At 33.3% G+C, this 17709-nt stretch overlaps 1 protein-coding gene across 1 annotated transcript in view; it reads left to right on the top strand.

Moving 5' to 3' along the window:
- Window positions 1-17709, top strand: part of LOC114929634 (uncharacterized) — an 83476-nt gene that overhangs the window by 53519 nt on the left and 12248 nt on the right. The window contains exons 6-12 of the mRNA XM_085489453.1: window positions 1012-2421; window positions 3550-3702; window positions 8501-10195; window positions 10822-11889; window positions 15469-15630; window positions 16130-16210; window positions 16650-16832. Of these exons, the coding sequence (XP_085345579.1) occupies window positions 1012-2421; window positions 3550-3702; window positions 8501-10195; window positions 10822-11889; window positions 15469-15630; window positions 16130-16210; window positions 16650-16832 (4752 nt within the window). The remainder of the gene's footprint in view (window positions 1-1011; window positions 2422-3549; window positions 3703-8500; window positions 10196-10821; window positions 11890-15468; window positions 15631-16129; window positions 16211-16649; window positions 16833-17709) is intronic.

Raw genomic sequence — 17709 nt, 5'->3', positions numbered from 1 at the left:
AACGTTTCGACAGTACAACTGTCTTTTTCAGTACAAAAAATCCTCCGAAATAATAAAGAAACTGAATTTAAACAATCTTTACATAATTAGCTTGTTCGAAAGAACGATTCTATATTTACAAGTTTGAAATTGACTGAATATAAGTTTTTTAAAAAACATCCATCTAACGCAATATGATACAAACATCATTATGGTAACAATTATATTAAACTACGACGCTGATAATTTTAATTTTATTGCTGGTAAACGTATAAAAGCAGAAAATCAGATTTCTTAAGCTGTTACATTTTTTCCATATGTCTAAAATATTGTGGTCCGAGATTTCGTCAGAGTATATATATATATAGGGTGTCCGGTAACTTGCGCTCCACCCGTTAGTTGCAGGTAGAACAGCCCTGGTTAAATCTATAGAAAAGTTCCTTATCATTTTTCGAAATTCGCAATAATTAATGAGAAATTGATCAAAAGATCGGCCAATTCGCGCGTCTTACAAGCTTTTTACAAGGATTTTTTTATATAATATTATAATATATATATAATATTAACCCAAAGTTCTAGCTTTCCCTCTCTCTTCCCCTAAAATAAAATTCTAAATATGTCACTGCATCAAGAATGATTAAACTTTCAATTGTTGTTTGCCAACGAAATTTTGATTTTAGATAGTAAACATACGTCATTTTGACGTTTAATGACGTCAATCTGCATTATTTACCATCAATTGACTTACCCTTAATCTAATCTAACCAACTATGTGATCGTTTTCTTTCTTCAGTTCATCAGACTTTTATTTTTTCTTTAAAAAAGCTTGGTTGTAGCATATATTAATAATTGAATATATCAGCTTCTCTATTATTTTGAGAACGTAGAAAAGATGAACGCTTTGTTGAGGTCATTGCACCGGTTAATTACTAACAAAATATCCATTCTCCGAGCTTTCGGCAGATTGTTTACAAAATTGCTTGGCGATTTTTCGTTACACATGTAAAATGCAGCTCTGAACGACCTTTTCAGGCAACAAAATCAAGTCCGGCGAAAGTTTTGTTCTCCGAAAGATCTAAGCAGAAGCTGGACTTAGCTAGAAGATTAATCAAACCCGAACTGAACGTTGATGAGAACAACTTTGTCCCTCATTCCGGTAAATCGCAAGTGAAAGAAATTTCCACGGTCAAGGAAGAAGAAAATGTAGAAAAGACGACAAAAGCGACCAGCAAACTCAATGTATCACCTGAAAGTGCAGTAATTGCAAATACGCAGAAAGAAAAATCTATTACAAGAGGCAGATGGAAAATCTTGGAGGCTGGAAAATCCTTGAAAGATCGAAATAACGAAATTTTATTTAGATCCACAATTAAAAAAAATCGGATATCCTCGGATAAAGCAATATCTTTGTCCATGGAAGAAACATCAACGAGCAGCATCAGTAAATTCAATCCTCCACCACGTAGAATTCCACTTCGCAGTACCATATCCGTGAAGAAAACTACTACCACGACCTTTGATATGACAAAAGTTCAATCCTCAAAGTCGCAAAGTATCCCGACGGCGCGAGAAGAAACGTCAACGTCGACAAATATGATGGAGGCTAGTGACGAGAACAATATTGTTATCACTACTGAACCATTAACGTTAGATAAAACATCTATTATTGAAAGAATTAAGTTAGATAAACTAGAACGTGATACTGATGACGTACGAAAGGAATCTGCCACAACATTGAGCACCATGTCGATTACAGACGCGTCGATGGACTCTATGAAAGCTCACACTACAGAATTTGTTCACGAGGTAACATTGTCACCGACAATCACCACATCGAGTAGTGTACACTCGACGGAATTGTCGAAGAACTTATATCCTGTTTATATTCCTGATGCGAAGAAATATGACTCGTCGGAAGGCAAGGTTGGGGCAAAGTTTGCGAATAAGGGTGTTTTCCAGCCTCGTTACACAAAGCAACGAGACTCGGACAAAGTGACGGTTTCTATGGTGACGTCAATGACCGTCGGACCTACTAGCAGATACATAAGGAAGAAATCGGGCGATTTCACGCCTTACGACACCGTTCCCAAATTAACCAGCACAGAGGCAACATCTACGCAGACGAAGCGCAAGGAGTTCCGTCCGCGAACGGCGACTTACAGGAGACATTCCGAAGTACCAACTAGCCAACTGACGACTCAATCATCAACTAAGGCGAATCAAGAAACGACTGTCTTTTCTGGCAATACGTCGCCGATAACTGAGAGTAGCATTAGCAACAGTAGCGAATCCAATGTCTTCAATCCCACTAAAAGCGCGTTTCTCAGCAGTAATACCAACACACTGTTGGAGCAACTACGAAGTACTGTGGCACCGCTCTTGAACAACCTAAGTAACAGAACCCCCATTTTCTCCGGATCTTATTCCAATGTAAATATCGGGGTGAGTTTCATAAGTTTTAGCAAATCAGCCGATCATGTTCAATATATATCCCAGACAGCACCATGTCCAAAATTGGGATTTAAATATATTTTTAAGAAATTTTTAAGATATTTTTAAGAAATCTTTATATCTTTATAAGATAGCTTATGATATGATAATTAAAAGATATTAAGATGTTTTAAAGATGTCTTATATCCCGATTTTAGACATATATGTTTCGATTTTGGTGCAGTTTGGGATATTTCAAGATACTATGTATATATAATACACTACTTACATGTAAACAGATACACTACATATAAATATGTACGAGAGTCATCCAATAAGTAAAGAGACCTATTGGCTGTTGTTTTAATACGGTTTATTCAATGAATCTAATAATTTATCTACAATAATTTATCGGCTACAATTATAGTCTTATAGTCACTTGTCCCATTACTTTATTAGTTTTTTATATCAGCAGCAAAGAATTCTTTGTTTTATCTAACAATAAATCAGTTTTAAATGTTTTTATTTCTTTGTTGCTGAAACTTGATTCCTTAAAGAAACTCAATAAAAAGAAGTCTGATGGGACAAAGTCTGGAGTATGAAATCGAATCTTCCTCGACCTAATTTTTCTTTTTCAGTCACTTTTGAACTGATCGACCCAATTATAAAAATTCGCATGATTTTATACAACTTTTATGTATTACTTGAGCATTTGAATAAATTTCAGATGGTTTTATATCTTCAGAAACTCCTGAAATTGTATCACTAAACGCTTCTTCAACAGTAAACTTATTGAGAGAACTTATTTTGTTATTGTTATTGTTGAATAAATTATAGACGTTTTATAATAGTTATTAAACAGCTATATTTCAAATTGATAATAGAAATGCCAATTTATGATTTTGAAAGTATCGTATTTCTTATTTAAAAACTTTTGGAACTAAATGAGTTCCAAAAACTCTTTATACTTATTGAATTTGATCCTTGTGAATTATTAGATAAAAATAATTTTAATAAAAGTTAACATGGAGAAATATAAGGTTAGCATAAAAGTATAATATATAAGGGCTAATAATAAAAACTGCGTCAATTTCGTGCAGGTTTTAGTAAAGAATTATCATATTTTTTGTATGTAAACAGAATTCCGCTCCTAGGATAACGCCGAACGGTTCTCCACCGAGATTCAGCGCAAGATACAAAGGAGCGGAATTATTTGTGAGAAAACCGTCCACTAATCAAGTTGTAATACCATCGATCACAACATCATCGACTACAGCTTCGACACCAATAGAGGTAAGACATTTAAGGGTTTTGGATAGAATCTTATAATGAAATATTGATATCTTATAATGGCGATTTAAGCTTTTTTTATTTTTTTTTGTTTTAATATTGTATAGGTAATTACTTTTTGATTACAATTAATATTACTCAGGTAGCAAGTTGTACGTCATTTTAAGGTCTAATTAAATCATTCGACGTCAAAATGACGTATGCTTGCTATCTATAGGTGTATATATACATGATCGAATAATAAATTAATTTATGAAAGATATATACTTTATAAAAAATTTATTTAAACAATTTTTTTTACTTTTTTATACAAATAATAACATTGATATTTACCTATACTTTAATTACTGATTAAATTTTATAATTAATTTAGCATTATTATTTTAAGGCAAAAGTAAAATGTTTATACTTTATACTTTATATGCGTTTTTTTATATATACGTATGTGTATATTTCCTATTATGCCATTCTATGTGAGATATACTTTTTCACATATAGTTTAAAATAATAGGTCCTAGTAAAAATCATGATAAAAAATGACGGAAAGGCGCAGGTAAGGCGATATACTCGATGTTCATGGTTCCTTCAGAAGAAGTTATGTGAGGTAATTTTTTGTGCTTAAAAGGTTTTCCCTACGAAGGTACCAGAGGGTTTTGAAGCGATTGCACCGCCATCGTGGACCAATTCAATCGCCACAACTTCATCAAGCAATTTAATTTTTAATTATATCCATGCAAAAAGATTATATTTTTGATTATTCTTTATCATAATGAGAGATAGATTTAATTGTCTCGTTCATGTGCTTTTCTTAGGTAAAGATGTACGGATCTCCTTTTTATATAATCTTCATAACTTCAATGACCTTGAAATATCTTGTCAAAGTCATGACCCTAAATAACTTCTAAAAAATTTTAGTTGGTTGTTTTATATGAAATAAATCTTCTATATTAAGTATATAATATATATATGAAGAAATTAATAAATATATCTTATTGATATTTACACAATGTTAGCGTCAACAGCCAAATAAGTAGCAAACTGACGTCACTAAACATCAAAATGACATACGTTTGTTACCTGGGAGGATAAACACGATAAAAAGTAAATCTCGGGTGTTCATTGTAAATAGTAATACTTTTATAAACTATATATCTATATCAAATATAAAATTTTTTATTATTAATCTACTTTTAGAAGTTTTCTCTAAATAAAATTTTAATTGTTAATAATTTTTTAATAAATATTGATGCCTAAAACTTTTTAAAGAATATAAATTTGAATCGTAAGAAGGCGTGAAGAGCTAAACGCGGATATTACTATAGAAACAAATCGTGCATAAGGCACATATTACTCTTGGTGTACTAATCAAGACTTTGAAAATTGAAATAATCTCTTACTTGAGATTTTATTTCAAAAACTCCTTGACCCCTTTATCGAAATAAATAATTAAATGCGAGAGAAAAATATAGATCCAAAAGTCGCTGAATCGGGAATCTTTTTAAAGAAATTATTCAGAGTCATAACCTTGACAACATATATCAAGGTCAAGAGTCATTGAGAGAGTCCATATATCTACATCTTTATCTCATGTTACAATAATTTTAATTTCATCATCATTGACTACATATATATTCACTTGTAAATATAATCGCACTATTGCTTCAAAAGAGCACATAAATATAATTTTATTGCACGATTTATTGAGAATAAAATTGATTTTTAATGTCATTAAATGACGTTTTAATACTCAGGAGAACAATTTATCTCAGAAAAAAGATGATTTATCAACTATGATAAAAAAATATTATTGTATTACACGTGCAGGCAAAGTGGCACTTTGTGTGCATGTTTTCTGTGCGAAAAGCGGCCGATTTTCCACGTCGCTATCTAGCGGCGACGCGGTGAGTGAATAAGTCGCGTTCAAAGCCATTGCCTACGGCTTCAGCCGTGGACAATGACTTTGAACACGGCTAATCCCGCACCGTGCCGCCGCAAGATGGCGGCGTGCGATCGGCCACCTCGCGCACAGAAAATGCGTACAAAGCCACTTTGCCTGCACTTGTAATACAAAATAGTATGTGTATCACGTGCAGAAAGTTGACAATTGTTCATTCGTGTGGGGTGGTCGCACGAGCCGAAGGCGAGTGCGTCCTTCCCCCGCACTCGTGACCAATTGTCAACTTTCCGCACATGATACACAATATACTATTGCACATCGAAAATAATCCGCCATATTATGCCATAACACACTCATCACAATATTACTATAAACTTACATTATGCCATAAATTTACTTATATGCAAAAATATATTGCATATTATACACAATTTTATATACTTAATATATATTTTTTGTAATAAATGATTTAATTTTAGCATTGCACGATTGATAGTTTATTCTTATTTAGCCAAGTTAAAATTAAAATAAATTTATAAACAATGAGAATATTACTTATGAACATTATTATAACTGTAAATAAAGTAAGCAGATTCGTAATTGATAAATATAATAAGTTTTTTTTATAAATAACATGCTAAAATAGATGATTTAAATAAAGAATAAATAAATAAATAAAGACGAATAATATATATACCTATGTCATCCTCATGGAGAAACTTCTTTTTAATCACTTCTATAGTGTTCTATAGATAATCCGAAAAATATTATTAGGTCCTTGAATAAGTTCTCGCTGTTTTTTTTGTTAAAAAGAAACATTTATTTAAAATATAAGGCTTACAATAACTTTACTCAAAGTATTGTCCATCATTAGAGACCACACAGCAATGCCTCCAATTCTTTGTCTTCAAACTTTGTCGGTGCTCCAGAACGTTCTTTATCTTCAAGGTCAAAGTCATTATTTTTAAAGCGCCTAAACCAGTCTCTGCATGTCGTATTCGACAGAGCATTGTCACCATATGTTTCAACAAGAATTCTGTGTGCTTCAGCTGCAGATTTCTTTTGAATAAAGCAGTGCAATAAAATTCCCCGCAAAAACACTTTATTTGGCACAAAAGTAGACATTTTCGCAATAGGTAATTAAACACGTGGTTGACACTGTGGTAAACTGTATCTACTAGAATTTGAGGTTACATATAGTACTACTTAGCTGATGCGTTTCCGTACGAAATTCCATGCACAGAGTGCCGCTACACCATCTTTTAAGAAACAGCGAGAACTTATTCAAGGACCTTATATATATATACAGGGGGTAGACAATAGTATATTGTGTATCAAGTGCGGATTGACAATTGTTCACTCATGTGGGGTGGTCGCACTCGCCTTCGGCTCGTGCGTCCATCCCTCGCACTCGTGACCAATTGTCAACTTTCCGCACTTGATACACATACTATTTTGTATTGCAAGTGCAGGCAAAGTGGCTGTTTCGGCGCGTTTTCTGTGCGCGAGGCGGCCGATCGCACGCCGCCATCTTGCCGCGGCACGGTGGGGGAATAGCCGGTTTCAATACATTTCCTACGGCTTGAGCCGTATACAATGACTTTTAACGCGGCTCAGCCGTAGATAATGGCTTTGAAACCGACTTATTCACTCACCGTGTCGCCGCTAGATGGCGGCGGGGGAAATCGGCTGCTTTCGGCACAGAAAACATGCACCGAAAGTGCCACATTGCCTGCACGTGTAATACAAAATAATGTGAACACTTGTGAAAGAGGGGTATTTATATTTGTTTGTTAATAAGATGGGCTATCATTTGCTTTTTTTCTAATTGGAATGTTGTCTCATTCTTGTATCTGCTAATTGCTTTGTTGAAGGAGGAAATATGTTTCTCACTTTTTCAAAATTGCCTACTGTCCGATGATATTACGCTATTAAGATGTTTAAATATTTTCGCTGGCCAGCACAATTACCAAATTTGAATATCATTGAGCCAATTAAACGTTTTTTCAATCTCTTCTCCAAAACTGCTTATAGTGGTTCAATGATAATTGGGTTTGGTAATTATGCTGGCCAGGGAGAGTGTTTGGGCATTTTAATGGCTTAATATCATCGAACTGTGAACAGTTTTGAAGAAGATTGAGAAGCGTATTTCCTCCTTCAACATCTATCTCTACGGCAATTGGCGGATGGAAGAACGAGATAACATTGGAAAGGGGGCAAATGGTGGCCCAACACTGGAAAAGGGGCAAATGGTGGCCCAACATTTAATTAATGTACATATATTAATACCTCTCTTTTACAGATGTTCACATTATTTTGTCTATCCCCTGTATATGTATATAATGCAATAATAATATAATAATATATATAATACGATAACTTCCATAATATAATAATAATAGCGAAAATGCATCAGTAGAGCTTTGTAGACTCATAAAAGATAAAGGGCAACATCTCGAAAATAGTGTATGTTTATAACGGACATATTCGTGTTGAATTAAACACAATTTTTTATTAAATAATAGCTTATATAATATACTTAATGGAAAAAAAGGAGCAGGAAAGCTAGAAATGGCATAAGAATGTATCACTATATTACTTGGCTGCCATTGTTGTATTAATTAGAAGCACAGCTTTTTTGTAAATAGAATAACCAAAACGTATTGACTCTTAAATGCAAACTATTATCGCTGTCTATGCTTTAATCTATTTTTTAATTTAAACTAAATTTTACTCTACGAGAAAAAGTGTAAGCGATGCGATTAAGAGTCAAAACGTTATTCTTGACATGTAGATTGTACATGCGGTATATTAAATAATATTTTTCTCGAAACCAATTTACTACACCATAAATTGCACCCAAAGTGTGTACAGCACTTGCACGCACCGAATTTCTGATTGCAGAATACTGGCTTGGCGCCTTCTGTTCAAATCAACAACCCCGGCGAGCCCAGATTCATCACTTTTTATCAAGCAATAGAGTCAGCTAGCATAAGAAACGAAAATCTGGGCGGGAATGATGTGTCCCAGCAGCAAAAACTAACTGGCGAGGTGACGAAGGTAGACTCTAACGCTACTGTACCTAACGGCATCAGTAATGATACTGCTAACAACAATGATAGTCCAATATCCGCATCTATCGCAACTACATCCTTCTCAGATATTATTACTACCGTAGACATTACCACCGCTGTTCAATCGGCAGACCTTTCACTTGCCTCGAGATTAGCTACGGAGATTGTCCCCGACACTACCCCGAAAATCACCTCGACGACGTCCCGAATCCCTGCAAATTCAGAAACGAGCGAGCAGAATACTACAGCACCCATTATGGGACCATCTGGAACTAACATCTCCGATAATACACCGGCCAGCCCCAATATTTCAAGCACATTAATGTTACCTAACGTTAGCACGACCAAAATGACCACGATCGAAACGTCGACGAACGTCGATGTAACTCTGGAAATGTTATCTTCCACGAAATCTACTTCCGATAACATTCGATCCACTGAATCGATGGATAAATCTATGGAGATAACGTCATCAACAACTGTTGAAATGACGCCCACTTCTCTGAACTTACAAATGTCAACTAATACATCAAACACAACACCCTTTTCAATCACCGAAAACATAATATCACCGGAAACAACGACTATGTCCATGATGAACGATATATCTGAAAATATCGAGATGAACACTGTGCAACACAATGGAACAACGGAGATGAAGAATATAGTTGAAAATGTAGAAATGAACACAATAGGACAATTCGATATGACAGTTCCGTCTCAAATGATGGAAACTACGAGTGCTACCGAGCCCACTACGACGGAAGAAATGTCCAACAACATAATTGAGATGCAAATGACGGAAGCACCTGTTGACATTTCTACATTTCGCACACAATTCATCGATATTGCACAAAACATTTTATCCCAATTGCAAAGCAATTTCTCCACAAGTGAGACATTTATTCAAAAGCCCACTACTACGACTATGCCCTCCAAACTATCCACGACAATATCGGAAACAACGACAAACGGACCAGGGCAAGAAATGAACATCCAAAGCTATCAATCTAACGATCAGAAAATAAACGCATCAGATATGGCTAACTCAAGTATCATTGAGAATACAGGAGATTCATCAATAACTACAGAAATGGCGATTGTCTCGCGACTTGCCAATATTATTATGAAGAACGACTCAAGGTCGTCCAATGATACGTTGCTCACTGAGCTAATGACTATTGCTAAGACTCTCTTTTCGGAAGAAATGAATGAATCGTCACTCATGCCAGATCAGATTTTTAATGTTGACACGACTGTCAATCCTGACATAACAAGTAACTTTATTCAAACTGACGGTATAATGGAAAACAATTATAAAAATCAACTCATGTTTTTGAACGAGACGTCAGAAACCATCGATGTGTCTTCTATCGAACTGTCGACCACTGTAGAAAACATTTCCGAGCGTATAGATGCCGTGACAATTAGAAACGAAACAGAAGAAAGTCCTACTCTAGGATCGGAAATTTCGTTAATGGAACTTAACCCTGCACAATCCACTGATATCCAAAATTCAATTGATGTAGGTGATATTATTACAACATTTTAAGCCTTTCTTTTTTCAGACAAAATCGAAAGACGTCAAACATAATACTGTCAATCAGCATGAGCTCTGAATTAACTACTAACGTGTTCGATTCACAATCATCCAATACTATTCAACCGTTTGATAATGAAACCAAATCTACGACTTTGGCCATTGATTTTTTGCAACGGAATCAATTTTACAACTGTTCCAAATATTAATGTTGAATTGTTAGATCGCTCATCGGAATTTATGTGACTATACTAATAACTCCTGCTCTTACAATAAAATTAACCACTGGTATAGTTATTACGGAGATGAACATTGCGCGAACGAAGGCAGACCAAAATCTATTGCGATAGAGTTTGCATCTAAATTACAAATTACGAAAAATTTCTTGCAACAATTATATCGGATATCATTATATAGTGTTGTTAATGATATTTGATGACAACGCGATTTAATATGAATAATTCTTAATTTAATTTATTGCGGAATTAATTCCTAATTCAGTAGTAAGTTATATCAGTATCAGCTTTACTAACCAACGACGTAACAACAAACGTTTCCAAACACTAACTGATCTCGTAAATGAAATGTCAAATCTTATTGCACGTTTCCAGGATACAACAGCAATAACAATCACCCAAGGGACGGCGGTTGGCTCAAGAATAATCCAATCCGAGCAACCAACCGAAACTACCACTACTATATCTTTCGAATCACCCACGGTCGACACCACGACCATCTTATTCTCATCAATTGAACCGACTACGAACACTTCGACAACGACGTCGACCTCGACGACGACAACGACGACGACGACGACGACGGAGACTTCACAAACGACATCAATGGAATCATCTTCGCGAGCCGACCTAACTACCACTGCTGGGTCAATGCTCGAGACGACATCTTCAACTATCGACATTAACGAAAACCTTATTTCTACCGAGACGACAACCATCGATGCTCGAGACACAATGATTGCTTCCGTCGAATCAGAGAAAATGATGACCTCGTCATCACCTATCATGAATACAACAACTATGTCACCTACCACACAGATCATTACGCCAGATCGAATGACGCCAAGTCCGGCGGTCACATCTTTCGGCACCTTACCTCAGAGGCCTTATCTGGGATCCTTTGGTGGCAATCAAGCGATGGCTACGACCTCGAGATTTGGTTCTTCCAACAAAGCGCCCGTCCGCGACTATCAGATTTATGGTATTTATCCCAACAAGACCATCGTGCGGAAGCGACCGGAGGACAATTTGATCGACGCCAGGAACATAAACAGTCCGTATGTGATATTTGGCATCTTTCCGGATGGCAGACTGGTTCGCAAATTTCCCAACGGAACAATAATACCGGATTCACCTAGGAACCCGGTTGAGGTTGTGTTTACGCTTAGCACTACCACTACTACTAACCGACCAGCATTCGGCTCGTTTTATAACCAGGTTAACCAAGCGGGCACTTATAACCAAATCACTCAATCTCCGGTGTACTATAGTGACCCGAGATATCATAGTAGACCCGCGGACAAGCTGACGGGAGATGTCCAGAGTCCCAGCCCTGTCGATTTTGGACTTACCCGTAATACAATCGGCGTTCCCTCTGGAGTCGACCTGAAATTCGCGACGTCGTTTGGTCTCCCTGCTAGCGCTCCGTGCGCAAACAAAATGGTACTTTTATCTGATCTCTTTATCAAAATGGTACATTATTCAAAGAACAAATTTAATTAAGGAGATATTGATTGGGTTTGTTTTATTGACAAATATTATTTTCATTTAACTCTTTATTAGTTATACAGAAGAAAAATCCTTTAGAATTAAAGTATTCATAATAACAAATCTAGGTTAATATATGTGTAAATAAATAGAAACCAAAAAAATTAAATAATTACGGTTTTCTTATCGTTTAAGTTAGGTTGACCCAATGCAAAAGACTGATAAAAAAAACTGTAATTATTTAACTTTTTTGTCTTTCTTATATTCATTATGTAGTAGCCTAGATTTATTATGAATACTTTAATTCTAGTAAAGGATTTTTCATTCTGTAGTTAATAAAGACTTAAATTAAAATAATATTTATCGATAAAACAAACTTAGTCAGCATCCCTTTAAGGGGATCCTAAAGCCGTTCTGTTTTACTGGCTAAATGATAATTTTTATGTATGCTTTTCTTTTTATTGGTTGAATAAAATAATAAACGCTTCTCCACGTTTGAAGTGAAACAATATAAAAACAAAGCGCGAACTTACCGACTTTATGTTAAAAACAAAAAGAATTTTATAAATTAAATTTTTTTAAATTTTTAACATAAAATCGGTAGATTCATGCGTTGTTTCTATATATATTTTAATCATAAAAAAGCATTTAATATTTTATTTAACAAATCAAAAGAAAAGGGTACGCAAAAATGTTTTCTCGATAAAGGCTTAATTTACACCAATATACTTTGATACACGTATTAAGTACTAATGATCAATTATAGTCATATTCTATTCTTTAGAAGAATGGCTGTGATTCGTCAGTACGGCGTTTGATACGTGTACTAAATAATCGGTGTAAACTAGGCCAAAACAGGACGGTGTTTAGAATCACCTTAAGAGTCTTTGGCCGGGTCACAGATTAATAGACAGATAGCCAAAGGCCTGTCTAAAAAGGAAACCGTCATTTTCGTGTGACTTTGCCCCTTACCGACACACTTTGCCCCTAGTTCGAGTTCAGGCTAATAAAATCCTTTGGTTTTTTAAAAAAAACTTTGCCCCTGGTGCGAGTTCAGGCTAAAATCTTTTGATTTTACATGTATACTCAAAGGATTTTAGCCTGAACTCACACCAGAGACAAAGTTTTTTGGTAAAATCAAAAGATTTTATTAGCTTGGATTCGAACCAGGGGCAAAGTGTGTCGGTAAGGGGCAAAGTCGTACGAAAATGACGGTTTCCTTTTTAGACAGGCCTTTGGCTATCTGTCTATTAATCTGTGACCCAGCCAAAGACTCTTAAGGTGATCCTAAACACCGTCCTGTTTTGGCCTAGTTTACACTGATTATTTAGTACACGTATCAAACGCCGTACTGACGAATCACAGCCATTCTTCTAAAGAATAGAATATGATTATAATTGATCATTAGTACTTAATACGTGTATCAAGTATATTGGTGTAAATTAGGCCTTTATCGAGAAAACATTTTTGCGTACCCTTTTCTTTTGATTTGTTAAATAAAATATTAAATGTTTTTCCATGATTAAAGCATATATAGAAACAATGCATGAATCTACCGATTTTATGTTAAAAATTAAAAAAAAATTAATTTATAAAATTCTTTTTGTTTTTAACATAAAATCGGTAAGTTCGCGATTTGTTTTTATATTGTTTTACTTCAATCGTGGAGAAGCGTTTATTATTATATATGGCCGGGTCTACAATAGGTGTAGTAGCTCTAAGCCTTAAGAAATTGATCAATCACCGTTGATTATTCCCCTCATTCTTGATTGTGATTGGTGAATTTCTTAAAGCTTAGAGTTTACTACACCTGTTGTAGATACAGCCTTAAGACGATCTTAAATATAAGATCGAACTATGAATACGGGCCTTTATCTCTCTCTCGGTGAAGAAATGGAGAAACCTTTACTTGTGCACAGTACAATTATCCACGTTGCAACTGCTCACATTGCTATTGGATACATAAGATTGCGCACATTCCTTCCACGTCTATACACACGCGCGCGCTCGCGCACGCACGCGTGCACACACACACACACACACACACAAAGGAGTGAGTGCAAAAGGGGTGCTTCTTCCTCCTCTCCCGCACCCACTTCGTCGGGTAGCATACGTGGAAGGAGTGTGCACAAAAGAACTGTGCGTAATCTTATGTGTCCAATTGCATTATGGGCAATTGCAACGTGGGTAATTGTATTGTGCGCAACTGAGCCTCTCCCAGAGAAATGATTACTTTCGTGGCGGGATTTTTAAAGATCTTCAAAAATATTATTGCTGCGCATGAACATATTAATAAATAAGTAGCTTTATCGTTATAACGAAAGTTATTATATCAAGAGAACAAGAGTCGCGTAGTTGCAAATATTTTATTGTTACGTAATCGGATAATTATCGTCATTTTATATTACATTCTAACGTTAATAATTATCGTATAATTTTATTAAATTAAATTAAAATTATGTTAAATGCAATAAATACGATTAAGAATCAAATTATATAAACATATATGATTTAACGATATGTATAATGACTAATATTTAGTTCTAATTTATTTTGGTTTTATTAAATATAAGATATAGTGAAGTTTTATAACACACTGCATATTTTTATATAATATTATTGCTAGTTTAACAATATTCAGTTTTTTTAGTAAAATACTTTTTAACTTATTTTTGTAGTTTTTTATAACAGATTTTCTTATATAATATGCTTTACAATATGTACATATATATCTAGTATCATTTTAATAAAATGCAATTTAATATTTTCCAGGTCAAAAATATCGAAAGATTCTACAGTGCTGTACACAAATTATCATTGTGAATTTGTAAATAATTGTCATATATTTTCAGCACTTATGTTTATTTTTACTTGCACTTTTGCTTTTTTTACGTATTATATCTTTTACGTGTGTTATATCTTTTTTCTGTTATATATAATATATGCAATATTGTATACCTAATTACATGTTTTATATTCATATTATAAATATTCGATTGGATTTTAATGTACTAAAAATATTTTATAAAAATTTTCTATGACAGGTTTTGCGAATCAAAATAAATTCATATTACATTCACAAATCTACAAAAAGGAACTTTTTTTATTATTTTTTTAGCAGACTTAATATATTTTCAAAAAGTTATAAAAACTATACTTCTAAATTTTTATATTTTATAATATAGTAAATTACTCATAATTGCAAACATTTCTAATATGCGAATTAATTATATTAACAAATTCAATCTGATTATTTCTAAATAAATTTATTAGACAAAAATATATTGTATTTTTAAAAGATACTTTTCAAAATATATTGTAAATTTTTATCATTTATATAAATAATAAGAAAATGTCTCATATTTATGTAAATACATATATATTTAAAAAAATAAAAAATTTTATCATGATAAAAATTGAAGGATAAAATAATTTAAATTAAAAAATTAAATTAAAAAATAATTAATTTTCTTGCGTATTTATTACGGTTACTTCTTGGCAAAATTATTAAATGTGTGATGTAAAATTTTTCAGAGCGATATTTTATTAAGCCTCCAAAAGCTGCCAAATGTAGCCTCAAGATTCGGTAAACTGCAAAGTCCAGACGGCTCTTCTATCATCCCGGATCGCGAAACTAGTGAAGCTTCTCGAACAAAAATAACATCTGATCAACGCAGTGCTGTATATATCGGACAGGTATAAGAAACGAAATATATTACTGAATTATATACAGGAAGTGCGATAAGTTCCGTAACGGGATCTAATATTTCAGAAAGGAAGCATCTTAAAAATGTTTTAGAAAAATTGTAGTGTTTAAAAGGACCTATTCAGCGGTGTAAACAATTTGACCTTAGATTACATTGCCAATGTCTTATCAATATCATTTTGAATTTTTTAAATGGAAAAAAATATTTTGTGCAACAGGTGCGCAGAAAGTTGCCCTTTCCGCACATGATGGGATTTTAGAAAGGTTCTCTTTCTACGCACCGGTCACACAATAGTATATTGGCTAACAAGTGCGGGAAATCGTAAATCGGCCGAGAGTGCGGAAGTTTGGCGTACTCTCGGCCGATTTACAATTTCCCGCACTTGTTAGCCAATATACTATTTTGTTGATTTTTCGCGCATTCTATATATGCTGTGATTAAATATGTAACAATGGAAAATATTTTGAATGTAATAATGAATATTTCAGGATAAATTTATCAATTATCAGATCGACGGTGCACCTGAGGTCAATCCAAAAGTGATTGATGTGAAGATAAATTCAGTAGCTGTAAGTAATTGCATGAAATATCATAGAATTTAATATGATAATTTCTCAATGAAAAATTTTGATTATCAAATTTAGAATTTTGTCATCAAATTTCATGGAATATTTTTATTAATAAACCTGCTTCCTGTTTGTTATAAATGTCACTTGAATTTTTCTCATTGTCTATGCTAATAATAAAATGATTTATTTTGCGCGTTTTGTAAATATAATTTATTACTAAAATATATCAAAATATGTTTCCTTTCAAGTTTTATAAATATTTTTTAATAATAAAACATATAATACTAAACAACAATACAATGATAAAATAAAATATTAAAATATATCAAATATAAATAATAATAATAATATTAATTTATTTTAGCTGTGCATAATTCTTAAAATTTATAATTGTCATTAATTATTATTATAATGATTAATTATTATTTAATTTTACTAGACTTCTCTGAATGAAGGTACAGCATCTACAGCGATCCCATCTTTTGAAAGTTTACTGAACCAGTCGGGTGATGGTGTAAAGACAACATCTCCTGATTTTCCTTGGAAAGATCCTCTCGATCAGATATTCGGGATCACTACCAATTCACCGATACAAACAGCATCAGTGGCATCGAACCAATTGGTGCGTCTTTATAATATAATTATTGAATTATTCTCTTATAGAATAAAATTAATGCTGTTAAGAAATAATAATGTATAATAATATTAAAGAAGCAATTTTGAATAATTAAATTCTTAAAATTTTTACATTTGTAAAACAGAGTTAAAATAATAAGATATATATTAACTTGAAGTATCCATTAAACTGACATCAACACTGATTTTATTGCTTTAATATATTAGATTGATTTTAGATTTTACAGGGTAACTTTGCGTTGCTTATTCCAAATATGGCATTAATTTTGTTATATTGGCTTTAGTTTTTAAGATCATAAATGCCCTAAAATATAAAAAAATAAAAAAAAAAAATGCAAAAATATAATAATCAGGCGTAGTAAAAAATCTAGCTACCCATTATCTCAAAAATTAAAACCAATTCAGCAAAATACTTGTCATTTTTTTGGATTTGGCATCCACAAAATATCCTAAATTCGTTCAAACATTCTTGGGCAACTAAATAAAAATTTCTTTTTTTTATTGATCAGTTATACATACATACATATATATATATACAGAGTGTATCAAAAATATGGGTACCTCTGAATATCTCGTGAGGATGACGTTTTTAAAAAAAAGTTAAATACAAAAGTTTGGGGTTTGACCGTGTGCACCTGATGGTGTCCTTAAACTTGACCTTCAAGGGGTCAAATCAAGATCAACTTGATTTTTTTTAATGGGACTATTTATTTTTGATAACGTGAAATTTTTCGCTCTTTCCATTTCTGTCCATGTAGCACAGATCATTGTAATTACATTGCAGCAATGTTTCACTCTTGCAAGTTACAATGTAACATTTTAGAGACATTACAGAAACATGTAAATGTAATATTTCATAAGAA

This window comes from Nylanderia fulva, unplaced genomic scaffold (assembly GCF_048542155.1).
Source record: "Nylanderia fulva isolate GAGA-0341 unplaced genomic scaffold, ASM4854215v1 Scaffold84, whole genome shotgun sequence".
Classification (NCBI taxonomy): Eukaryota; Metazoa; Arthropoda; class Insecta; order Hymenoptera; family Formicidae; genus Nylanderia; species Nylanderia fulva.
The sequence above is the reverse complement of the archived record's forward strand: the minus strand, read 5'-3'. Positions and strand labels throughout refer to the sequence as shown.